Raw genomic sequence first — 13,399 nt, 5'->3', positions numbered from 1 at the left:
TAGGTAATGATTCAGTACTCATTACCTACTCATTGTGATGTCTCACTTTACTTTAGGGTACACAAATAGAGTAACTAATGAGTAGCTAATGATTCAGTACTCATTACCTACTCATTTTGATGTCTCACTTTACTTTAGGGTACACAAAAAGAGTAACTAATGAGTAGGTAATGATTCAGTAATCATTACCTAATTGTGATGTCTCGCTTTACTTTAGGGTACACAAAAAGAGTAACTAATGATTAGGTAATGATTCAGTAATCATTACCTAATCATTGTGATGTCTCACTTTACTTTAGGGTACACAAATAGAGTAACTAATGAGTAGCTAATGATTCAGTACTCATTACCTACTCATTTTGATGTCTCACTTTACTTTAGGGTACACAAAAAGAGTAACTAATGAGTAGGTAATGATTCAGTACTCATTACCTAATCATTGTGATGTCTCGCTTTACTTTAGGGTACACAAAAAGAGTAACTAATGATTAGGTAATGATTCAGTAATCATTACCTAATCATTGTGATGTCTCACTTTACTTTAGGGTACACAAAAAGAGTAACTAATGATTAGGTAATGATTCAGTAATCATTATCTACTCATTTTGATGTCTCACTTTACTTTAGGGTACACAAAAAGAGTAACTAATGATTAGGTAATGATTCAGTACTCATTACCTACTCATTGTGATGTCTCACTTTACTTTAGGGTACACAAATAGAGTAACTAATGAGTAGCTAATGATTCAGTACTCATTACCTACTCATTTTGATGTCTCACTTTACTTTAGGGTACACAAAAAGAGTAACTAATGATTAGGTAATGATTCAGTACTCATTACCTACTCATTGTGATGTCTCACTTTACTTTAGGGTACACAAATAGAGTAACTAATGAGTAGCTAATGATTCAGTACTCATTACCTACTCATTTTGATGTCTCACTTTACTTTAGGGTACACAAAAAGAGTAACTAATGAGTAGGTAATGATTCAGTAATCATTACCTAATTGTGATGTCTCGCTTTACTTTAGGGTACACAAAAAGAGTAACTAATGATTAGGTAATGATTCAGTAATCATTACCTAATCATTGTGATGTCTCACTTTACTTTAGGGTACACAAATAGAGTAACTAATGAGTAGCTAATGATTCAGTACTCATTACCTACTCATTTTGATGTCTCACTTTACTTTAGGGTACACAAAAAGAGTAACTAATGAGTAGGTAATGATTCAGTACTCATTACCTAATCATTGTGATGTCTCGCTTTACTTTAGGGTACACAAAAAGAGTAACTAATGATTAGGTAATGATTCAGTAATCATTACCTAATCATTTTGATGTCTCACTTTACTTTAGAGTACACAAAAAGAGTAACTAATGATTAGATAATGATTCAGTACTCATTACCTACTCATTGTGATGTCTCACTTTACTTTAGGGTACACAAATAGAGTAACTAATGAGTAGCTAATGATTCAGTACTCATTACCTACTCATTTTGATGTCTCACTTTACTTTAGGGTACACAAATAGAGTAACTAATGAGTAGCTAATGATTCAGTACTCATTACCTACTCATTTTAAAGTGAGACATCAAAATGAGTAGGTAATGAGTACTAAATCATTACCTACTCATTTTGATGTCTCACTTTACTTTAGGGTACACAAAAAGAGTAACTAATGATTAGGTAATGATTCAGTACTCATTATCTACTCATTTTGATGTCTCACTTTACTTTAGGGTACACAAAAAGAGTAACTAATGATTAGGTAATGATTCAGTAATCATTACCTAATCATTGTGATGTCTCACTTCACTTTAGGGTACACAAAAAGAGTAACTAATGATTAGGTAATGATTCAGTACTCATTATCTACTCATTTTGATGTCTCACTTTACTTTAGGGTACACAAATAGAGTAACTAATGATTAGGTAATGATTCAGTACTCATTACCTACTCATTTTGATGTCTCACTTTACTTTAGGGTACACAAAAAGAGTAACTAATGATTAGGTAATGATTCAGTAATCATTATCTACTCATTTTGATGTCTCACTTTACTTTAGGGTACACAAAAAGAGTAACTAATGATTAGGTAATGATTCAGTACTCATTATCTAATCATTGTGATGTCTCACTTTACTTTAGGGTACACAAAAAGAGTAACTAATGATTAGGTAATGATTCAGTAATCATTACCTAATCATTGTGATGTCTCACTTTACTTTAGGGTACACAAAAAGAGTAACTAATGAGTAGGTAATGATTCAGTACTCATTACCTACTCATTTTAAAGTGAGACATCAAAATGAGTAGGTAATGAGTATTAAATCATTACCTACTCATTTTGATGTCTCACTTTACTTTAGGGTACACAAAAAGAGTAACTAATGAGTAGGTAATGATTCAGTAATCATTACCATTATCATTACCGTCTCACTTTACTTTAGGGTACACAAAAAGGGTAGGTAATGATTAAGTAATAGTTAGTTCCTCATTAGTTCCTCAGTAACTACTGAAATTTGATCAGGAGTTACTGAAGAACTGACCATTAACTAATAGTTAGTTCCTCATTAGTTCCAAATTTGTTTCATAGTAACTACTTTAAATTTTGTGCACCTCAAACAACAGTACTGTGAACAACGGTGTGATCAGTATACAGTACTTTACACGCAGCCCCCATGATAAATTCTTTAAGCTTAGCCTACCTAAAATGTGACACACTATCATATTTATTTCTAAGGCATCATCGTACAGAATAACATGGATGGTCATATTAATGTGTATGTGGTCTGAAAATAATTAATTAAACTCTTCTCAAGAATCCTGTTGTCTGATTATTTTTGTTAAGGAACTAATTGTAAAGATGATGATAATGTAATGAAAGACTACTCATTATGTGTCACTTTACTTTAGGACATAAAAAGGTTAACTAATGGATGGGTTATTGAGTAATGATTCTGCACTGATGAAGTAACTAGTTCACTAATTATTAAGTCGTGATTAGCCCCTCTATGAAATTTGATCATGAGTTAATGAAGAACTGACCATTAACCAATAGTTCATCATTAGTTCCTCATTCGTTCCTCATTAGTTCCTCATTCGTTCCTCATTAGTTCCTCATTCGTTCCTCAGTAACTACTCTAATTTTGTGTACCTTAGTTCCTCAGTAACTACTCAATAGTTCCTCATAAGTTCCTCAGTAACTACTCCTCTGAAATTTGATCATGAGTTACTGAGGAACTGACTATTAACTAATAGTTAGTTCCTCATTCGTTCCTCATTAGTTCCTCATTCGTTCCTCAGTAACTACTCATTAGTTCCTCATTAGTTCCTCAGTAACTGCTCTAATAAGGTACACAAAATTAGAGCAGTTCCTCAGTAACTGCTCTAATTTTGTGTACCTTATTGTAAAGTGTTTCCACTTACCCTTTGATGCTTGAAAGTCAAAAGCTGAAGACAAAATCCTGAATTGAAAAAAAGCCTTGGTTTCTCACTCTTGCTGTGCATGCTGGTTCATTAGTGCAAACGGTTTATTTGTGACAAAATGTTTAAATTAGACATGTAGAATGAAGTGATTTTGATTATTTTTTTTTCTTCTTTCTGATGGAAGCCATAACCCAATGGTAATTTGTTTTTACAGTTTCTGGCTATGATGAATGATGTAATTTGGGCGATTTTTAAAGAAAACATGAGGTATGTTTTCCTAAAAAGAATTTTCCTTTAAACATCTTAAAAAAAATTGTAAGGCATATTTGCACAACCCCCTCACCTCTCGTAAGTAATGAACAGTCCCTAACTTAGAAATAAAATAAGAAACCAAAGTATATCAACATGCGATTCTTTATCTCTCATATTGGCAGTTTTAAATTGTTTATATACTTCAACAGCATAATCTAATTCTCAAAATTCACTTATAGCTTTTTGTTTTGGTGTGCCAACCCAAGAATTTCAGTGGCCCCATCTGGTCACTCCTATGAAGCATTTCTGTGGATGCCACTGCCCTTGGTGAGAACCAAATGACCTGAACTACAGATTTGAAAGTACCCCTGGATGAACAGCCAGTGGAGGGAAATGAGAAGCAGACTTTTCATTCCTATAAGGTAACTTAGGTATCTAACCCAGCAACCCACTGACTTGGCTACTGACTTCTCTGGTCACGAGTTTTGTGATTGGAATCACTGGATATCGAAGAGTGAATAAACAAACCATCAATATGCATAGGTTTGATACCCAGTAACGGACTCTGTATAACTCTGGCATAATTTTATTCCTGGCAGCGTGAAGAGGGTTTAAAGCTACTCTTACCTTTCTTGCATTTCACACAACACTGAGAAAACATTTGAACATCCACAACCCCCGCCTCCCTCCAAAGTCCCATCCCCCTCCTCCTGCAACTCCACCTCCCTCCAAAGGCCTACTCCCCCTCCTCCATTCCGTCCTCATTACGTCTATGATAGACGTAGGCGTTGGCAAAGTAACGTTAGATACACAGAAGAGGAGAGCAAGTGTAACGTTACAACCAAGACAATCAAACGTAACCCTGGAGTTTTAAAACTCAACCGTAGTCAGTGATGACTGATGAGAATTAGAATAAGGTTACAGTGCTAATGTTAGATAGTAGCGTTAACGTTACTAGTAAGTGGAAACGCACAAGGAAGATAACGTTAATGTTTCAGAGGCTACGCTACAGTAGACTAACGTTAGCCATTAGCAACTGGATGCTGTGTTGTCAAATGCAACGTTATAGCCTATTTTACAGTACAGGCAAACTAACTCTGCGACCATCTCATCCCTTTTTAGTTTAGGATGAAGCTGCATCAGTCTTCACTATCGCTCGAAAGCTCAGAGATGTTACACGAGCGGTTATGTCAGTCAGAGGCCTCCACTTGGGGAAGACAGACAGGACGCTCGGCCAATCGTTGCATTCGGTCCGAATGCAATGATTGGTCGGAGTTTTCTTAGAACCATATGAGAATGGTATAATTATGAGTTTTTATCTCTGGTGGAATTCCCTTACATTTTAGTGTGCCATCAGCGTATTAATAGCATTTTAACCTAAACAAAGAAAAGCATAAAATTTCCAGAAAGGTAAGTGTCGCTTTAACTAAATAAAATAGAATATACCGGGAAAAAAATTACTACATAGATAAACTTTTTCTGAGTGGTTTTGAGATATTAAGCGTAAAAAGTTTTTGCATTCCAAATAGCAAAAATGATATGTGGAGGGTGTCTGTCACAAAAATGACAGACACCCTAAAATTATTCTAAATATAAAAAAAATCTAAATCCTGTCAGTTTTGTAAATGGAGTTTTTAGGGAAGGATCAAATACAGATAGAACCTTGGGAGTTTGAGAAAAAAATCCCATTGAAAAGACATTTAGAGAGCAGAAGGAGAGAGAATTGGACAGGTTTAGAAATATAGCGGCAGAGAAAAAAAAACTGACCTTGGAAGTGGAGGTATTGCATCATGAGGTGGCAGAACTGACAGAGTACAAAAACGTTGCCTCCAAAAAACTAGAACAACAAAGCCAACTATTAAAACACAAGGACATTGAACACAAGAAGACAAAAAAAGAGTTAAAGGAAATGCGAGATTTATCAGAACATCACAAGAATGAAGTTGAAAGACTTGTCCATTATAGAGATGAACTTGTCAGAGAAAAACAAATCTCAGCAGAAATGAGAGAGGAAATTAAAAAACAAAAAAAAAGAATCCAAAAAACCCCACATTCACTAGAATAAAATATATTGCTTGAAAAAGCAATTTAAAAAAATGGACGGCAAAAATATGGAGCTACAATCGTTACAAACACAACAAACACAAATGGAAGATGAGATGGATAGAATGAAGCAAGATGTAGACAGACAAAAGTCAAAAACAGAGAAACAAAAATGAAGCTTTTGAACAGCGTAATCTAATATTGAAGCTTCAAACATCAATGAGGAAGTCAAAAGTAGACTTCAAAACAATGCAAATGAAACCAATGGCCAAAAATATATTTTGTGAGGTCACACTGACCTTGACCTTTGACCAAATTCTAATCACTTTATTTCTTTAGTCGACGGTTGATGTTTGTGTCAAGTTTAAAGAAATTCCCTTAATGTGTTGAGATACGGCATTCACAAAAATGAGACAGACAAGGTCACAGTGACCTTGACCTTTGACCACCAAAAACTAATCAGTGAATTGTTGAGTCGAAGTGGATATTTGTGCCAAATTTGAAAAAATTCCCTCAAGCTGTTTTTAAGATATTACATTTATGAGAATGAGATGGATGCAAGGTCACAGCAACCTTGACCTTTGACCCTTGACCACCAAATGTTAATTACTTCATCCTCAAGTCCAAGTCAACCTTTGTTGTTATTTGAAATTCCCTGAGGGAGTTCTTGAGATATGAGAATGAGACAGACATGGTCAGTGACCTTGACCTTTGAGCTATGACCACCAAAAACAAATAATTATTGTTGAGTCCGAGTGGACATTTGTGCAAAATTGTGTTCACAAGAATGGGATGTACATACAGACAGACGGACAGACAACCCGAAAACATAATGCCTCTAGCCACAGCTATCGCCAGCACAGAGGCATAAAAATCTGTGATATTTCAAACTAAAATATAGCTATTATGCTGATAAAATATTTGAGACAACAGTTTTGAAAATAAAAAGCTGAGATTTTCCATTTAAATTCATACTCATTATATTAAGTAGACCTTAGGCTGTTAGAAATACGTGTTGGTCAAGCTCCAGCACTTTTTATAAATTCACTGCAAGTAGACAATATACTAGCAAACCAAAAATATGTCCACCCTCTCACGGACAATTTGTGAAACTTTGTGTGGATAAAATTTAAAATGACTGAGAGCACAGTTGTAAAATGTCTCTAGATTTGGGGTTTGCTCAAAGTTGATGAGAGAAAATAACATCACAGCCAATGAGAGAGGAAAGGGGTTTTTTGTTGCTTTGAGGCAGAAAATTAAATGAAGTGTGAGTCCTATTGCTGAAATGGGCAGGTTAGCTGAAAGAAGACAAAAAACTCTACGTTTTGAAGCATAAACTGTGTATGAAGAGTGACAATTGTGGGCACTACAGGAGATTCAGTCAGAAATGTTAGTAAAAGGAGAGAGGCAGATATATCTAATGTGTGAAATGTCATCAGTGATGTCACACACTCTAAGCAGGGCAATACACACCCATTATAAACTCAGACAATGTCTGAAAACAGCATAAAATGTATGTAAACTGCCGTTATACAAAAAGCTGACTTGAGGCTTAATAGTTCAAGTTCTTGGAGCCTGTTTAAAGTTAAAATGAAGTGTCTAGCTGTAAGTATGCAGAAGCAGTAGTATTTCAAAGTGGACTGGGTTTCAAAGGATTTGAAGATTCTCGCCATTGGTTTATATTGTTAAAAAAAAAAAAAAACAACCTATTTTAAAAAGTATAAATATTAGAAAGATGAAAAGTAATAACAGAAATGTCCTTAAAGAGCTAAATGTTTTGTTATTTGAATGGTTTCTGTAGCTGAAAGTATGCAGAAGTAGTTAGATGGTGATAAAAGGCAAAAAAGGGTGAAATAATCAGCGGAATAAGAATAAAGATTTGGATAACAATAGTGTGGCTGCTGAAGTATCCACACTAACTGGCAGCTCTCCAAATGTGTTTGACACTGCAGTCTCCTAGACGTACAGAAACTAATTTCAGGGGTTACTTAAAGGGGCAAAAAGCGAAATCGTTTCACCGCTAGGTTTGCTGTTGTGCACTGCCTGTAGACCATAACAAAGTGTGTCATGAGCCACACCTCCCTCTACCTCTGCTCTCCAGTTTAGCAGTTAGCGATGTCTTTCACTCACTCTCGGTTTCTGCTGTGTTTAGCTATTCCCCTGCCTACTTCAATGATGATGATACTTGTAATAAATGTAATATATTTGCTGAGATGGAGGCGAGGCTCACTGACTAGAAGAGCTGGTAGAAGCGCTCCATAGCTGTAAGTTAACGTTACTCCAGTAGCCGGTGGCAGCCGACTAGTGTTAACTGCTAACGCTCCTGGGAGCTAACACTAACGTTCCTACTCTTCTACGTGAGCCCGCCAGGCCCGTGAGCTGGCTCACGGGCTCACGAAGAAGAGTAGGAACATTAGCGTTAGCTCCCGGGAGCGTTAGCAGTTAGCACTAGTTGGCTGCCACGCTAACGTTCCTACTCTTCTGTGTGCTCACGGGCTCACGGAGAAAAGTTAGTGTTAGCTCACGGAGTTAGCACTAGTCGGCTGCCACCGGCTACTGGAGTAACCTACCTTCTACCAGCTCTTCTAGTCAGTGAGCCTCGCCTTCATCTCAGCAAGTATATTACATTTATTACAGGTACCATCATGCCATCTGCCATTGCTCACTGGCTGTAGCCTTATAGGGAGGGGGGTCCATGTTATTGGTCCGACAGCCCATTGGTTCAACATCCCATTAGTCCGACTGTCCGCGGTGCTGAACGGCTCGCGGCGGCCGTATGGTGCGCCGCGACCGGCTCTGGGTCAGCTGGGAAAGGCTTGAGGCGGAGCAGGCTCACGGCTTATGTGTTTGTCACTTTCTTTTTCATTTTAACCCACACCATGATCTTTTCCTGACCCTAACCAAGTGGTTTTTGTGCCTAAACCTAACCAGACCTTAACCACAGGGCATTATGATGATTTCGGAACAGACTGCGGAACAATGGGTTTAATATGGTCGGAACAATGGGATGTCAAACCAATGGGCTGTCGGACCAATGGGCAGTTCCCTAGGAAGGGAGGGCCAAGAACTCCGAGAGGAGGGAGGAGGCGGTGATTCACATGAACATACATGAACACGCAGCTGGACCGGCTTGTAAACAAGGGGCTGGAGATCAACCCATTGAAAGGGTGTGTGAGGTCATGCTATACTCCAGATGAAATTACACCCCTAGTTCTTCACATAGCGATTTTTTAATTCCTTCAATCTAGAAATGATGAATTTTGCTTATTGCCCCTTTAAGGGTGACAGAATTATGTGTTTATCTCTGTCTTATTTGCCAATGACCTTTGTTGTCAGAAAAAATACGCTCATGTTCTTGTGTTTGTGTGACCCAAAAAATAACGCAGACTAATTTAACACAATTGAAGCAAAGTGGTATTTAATTTGGTGCATTACACTTGATTTCAGCAACAGGAGCTGTCCACAGAAAGCCTGTCGGTGTATTTGCAGTTGTCTATGGTTCTTTACACAACTCTCATTGTGTCAGTATGTTCATCAAGTGGAAGCAGGGTTATGTTTTTTCATTGCGTTTACAAAATAAAATTCTCCAGATACAGACTGTTTGCCCTCCTCCCCACAAAGAGGCACAATGGGAGCCTCTGCTCCAGGACGGACGGATGGACGGACGGACAGAAATTTAAATGTTAATTAAGTGTATTGGTTGGCAGGTGAAATCATTTCTTAATAATTTATTTGGGTGAAATTTAATTATAAACAGTGACAACTGCAACATAAAAAAAACCCCATCATAACATGTACTCCAAGATATGGTATAATCCCTGCTGTGCTTGAGCTGCATTCAAATAATACATACTTCTCTTGGGTCACTGTTCCTCAGATGGCAAAAACGAATAAGTTAAGCATGGTGTGGTCAATAAGCAATGAGATTTTTGGATGCCTGGAGATTTTATTTTATCATCAACAAAATATCAACAACCATTCCCAGTTATAACTCCCACACTTCGGTGGTCGATTGCGACAGGCCCTAACATCAAACCAAAAGTTTCTGAGGTTATCAGAGAGTTTATTTAAAAAGATTGTTTACAATTATATTACTGACCTAGACCGAACTGCCTGCTGCCACCATCTTGGAAAGTCAATACAAGTCAAATGACGAGTGTGACGTAACATGATCTGAAGTCTGTGGACCATTTTGTCTGTGATGATCTGTCCACCCGTCGCTCACCTGTCACTCGCACTAACTCTCATCCAATTTTGTTCGAGTTCGTCAATTGACTTGTATGGGCTTTCCAAGATGGCGGCAATGGTACAGTATGTTGAATTCTGGTCAGTAAATACTGTCTGGAATTGTTGAGTCTTTCTTACAAAAAAAAAAAAGTTGATTGTTGATCAATAGATAGTTGATGTTCTATTTGTCTTATTTTCTACTATTTGCAGTTTTGCACATTAGAACTAAGTTTTTAGTGTTTTTGAAAGGCATTTTGAAAGTTATCAGGGGAAATTTCAAATGTTGTGGCAGTGCACTGAGCGAAATGAGCGAATTTGTTGTACTATTTGCACGAGACCATAGGCCCTTATTTTGTGTTTGTGCATTTTTTTAAGTAGACTTAACTATGTTTACTAGAACAGGCATTGTACTTGTACTTCGAAATGTCCTCTGTTACAAAGTTCTTGGGCAATAAATAATAAATACAGCATGTTTTCAAAGTCAAAACATAATCGTTTGCATAATCGTGATTTCAATTTTGACCAAAATAATCGTGATTATGATTTTACCTTACAAGGTGCCACCTGCTAATCAGTTTCTAGCCCACTCACACACTGATGGAACAGCCATCGGGAGCAATTTGGGGTTCAATATCAGGCTAAAGGATACTTCGATATGCAGACTGGAGGAGCCAGGGATCGAACCGCTGTTCTTACGCTTGGTGGACTGGATTGATACCACAAACCACATGCTACAATACATATACCACAGTATACCACAATACATATATCACAACATACACCAACCACTTTATTAGGTACACCTTGCTAGTATCAGTTTGGATGTCCATTTTACTTCAGTTGTTGTTGTCGATGTTAACGTAACTTGTTGTGTTGTATCCGCTCGGTTAACTTGATGCATACACTGGATGTCTTCTGTTTAGATGTTGTAGCATTGAGGATGTGCTATTGTAGTATGCTAACTCCATTTTGCAATATATACACTGAAATGTGTTTTCTTTTCATTTTAACTTGTAATGATCACACACTCTTGACACTTTGTTGTTTTCTTGTCCCTCTTCCTCCATTGTTAGGCTAACCACGCTTCACATTCATGTTAGCTGCATAGGCTATCAACAGTGGAAGTAACGCCAGCACGTTGTGCAATAGAAATAACCACCCATGGGAAACACAGTGCTCCGTATAGTTGTACTGGATTTGTCTTGAGGCTTTTTAGTTTTCCTGGTTTCCTGTATACATATGATGCACTAGGCACCGTCTTGCATTTGTTGTTGATGCTCTGGGACGCCTTGTCAATTTACACCTCATACATGCGTTGCGTCTTCTTTAAATACACTTCATTTTCACAGGAAGGTACAGTTTCTGCTCATTACATGCATACAGTCTTCATCAAACTAAAACTGCAATGCCTGTAAAACACTTCATATTTACATTTATCTCATGAAATCTTGTGATATTTCAGAGAGAGACTTCTGCTTAACAAGGCTATAACAAACAGACCGGATGAAGTGAAAGGTAAAGAGACACTTCTGACACTAATAATGTGAGCCTGTCTGTGGTGAAAATAGCCACTTTTAATGGACATACAGTGACAGTGTTCGATTGCCCCATGTGCTAACATTACAGTTGTGTGGCTGCTGGCTGCTGCCCACTCCAGCAGTACTGGAGAAATTTCTGTTGTTCACATCAGTCTTTTTGACCAATTTACATGGAAATTAGGGTCCAGGTTGAAAAATGCCTAAGTTAACCTTTAACCTTGCCTACAAATTATGACTTGGCTCTACAAGCAAGTCAGTGCACTCAGTGGGTTGTTTTAGAGCAGGGGTGTCAAACATGCAGCCCGGGGGCCAGAACTGGCCCGTCGAAGGGTCCGATCCAAGCCACTAGATGACTTTGCACGCCTAAAATTGATGCACTTGTGAAGGCCAAGAGATGCCATGTTTCAGGAGCAAGTTAAACAGTGAGTACATACTTCATGTAAAATGCTGCCTCAGAGGCTTTTCCACCCTGACGAGAATCCAGTTCTCTGAAAAAACAATGAATACTTACTGTGGCCATAACATTGTGTAAAAATATTGTCTACCAGCAGCTCCAGTACAGAAGGATCTCTATCACACTTCTGTCTTAAAACAATATGGGCGGAACCCTGTTACTAAAGCACTGACAAAACTTCAGATTGTAAATGGTTTGTAAGGCAGGGGATGACTTATCCTGCTTCAATAGCTTCCACTTTATTGAGTGAAAATTTCTGGGAAAAATGCACATATAATGAAAATGAAAAGTAGACTGACTGCATGTAGAAAAACAGAGACATACTGTTGAAATTGCATATATTTTTCTCAGGATATAACGGGCTATTTGTCATTGGTTTGGTAAATGTTCTTATGCCAGAGCAAATAAAACATGAGCTCAAAGATTTGTCTGGTATGATTCAGTCTTACTTCATTCACATGAGCATAATCTGGTAGAAATGTGGACACTGATGACTCGTAGAATGTCCTGAAAAATGCCTTGATGCCATAAAAGGTACTCTGAGCAGGTTATAATGCAATTTTATACCAAAATTAGCCCTAAAAACATATTGTGCCACCTAATATTACATAAACACATAATCAGGTATGAAGAGTTTATTCACACAGGACATGCAAGACAAAATGTACATGTCCATTCTGAAAGAAAAAAACGAATATACACAGGCATTACTCAGTGGAAAATGTTTTATTATGAAAAAGCCTTATAAATCTATTGCAGTTTCATAAAAGTTTGGCTAAAACAGCTGATTGGAGTCTTAATGAGCCATACTACCCAACAACATTTTGTAGTATGATCACCTGGAAGTTTTTCTATCTTTTATTTCTGCATTTGATGGATGGTGTGCTACTGGGTTAGTAACTTTTCTTACATGCACACTTGTTTTCACCTTGGAATTATGAAAAGCAGTTGCTTTGGTGAACACCAAGATCCAAACAACATAAAATCTGTGAGATTAACTGCTTTCAGTAAGGATATCTCAGCCTCTGATGCTTTGATTTTGACCAGAAGTATCCCTTAAAATAACACATTGTAACAAAAACATATTTCTAATGTGTTTCCAGTGTAATGTCTCAAACCAAATGTTCAAATCCACTGTAACTCATCAGAGTACTTTCAATGTGTTGTTAAGCTTTTAAAGGAGCCAGTTTATTTAATCATTAATACAAGTTTTTGATGTACTTATCTAAATTGTATTTGGCTATAACAAAGACACATTGTGTCTTAAAGCCTTTTTTAATCACACTATTTAAACTTATTACCACTTTGTCCACACTTACTTAATGTTCTTTCCCAGACTTGACCAAAATGATTCATGAAAGGAGTGAGCTTTGCTGACAGGGAGCCTCTCCAGATGTTCTGTCAGAAAAGGGAAATGATCAAATCATCCATCTACAGTCCAAAGAAT

The 13,399-nt window shown here is 37.3% G+C and overlaps 1 protein-coding gene across 1 annotated transcript in view; it reads right to left on the bottom strand.

The window, feature by feature from the left end:
- cntnap2b (contactin associated protein 2b) overlaps positions 1-13,345 on the bottom strand; it is an 87,692-nt gene extending 74,347 nt beyond the window's left edge. Inside the window, exon 1 of the mRNA XM_078172890.1 lies at positions 13,272-13,345. Coding sequence (XP_078029016.1) covers positions 13,272-13,308 — 37 coding nt within the window. The 5' untranslated portion in view covers positions 13,309-13,345. The remainder of the gene's footprint in view (positions 1-13,271) is intronic.
- Between the last annotated feature and the right edge of the window lie 54 nt (positions 13,346-13,399).

The sequence above is a fragment of the Epinephelus lanceolatus genome, chromosome 12, assembly GCF_041903045.1.
Source record: "Epinephelus lanceolatus isolate andai-2023 chromosome 12, ASM4190304v1, whole genome shotgun sequence".
Taxonomy (NCBI): Eukaryota; Metazoa; Chordata; class Actinopteri; order Perciformes; family Serranidae; genus Epinephelus; species Epinephelus lanceolatus.
This window is presented reverse-complemented; position numbering and strand designations above follow the sequence as displayed.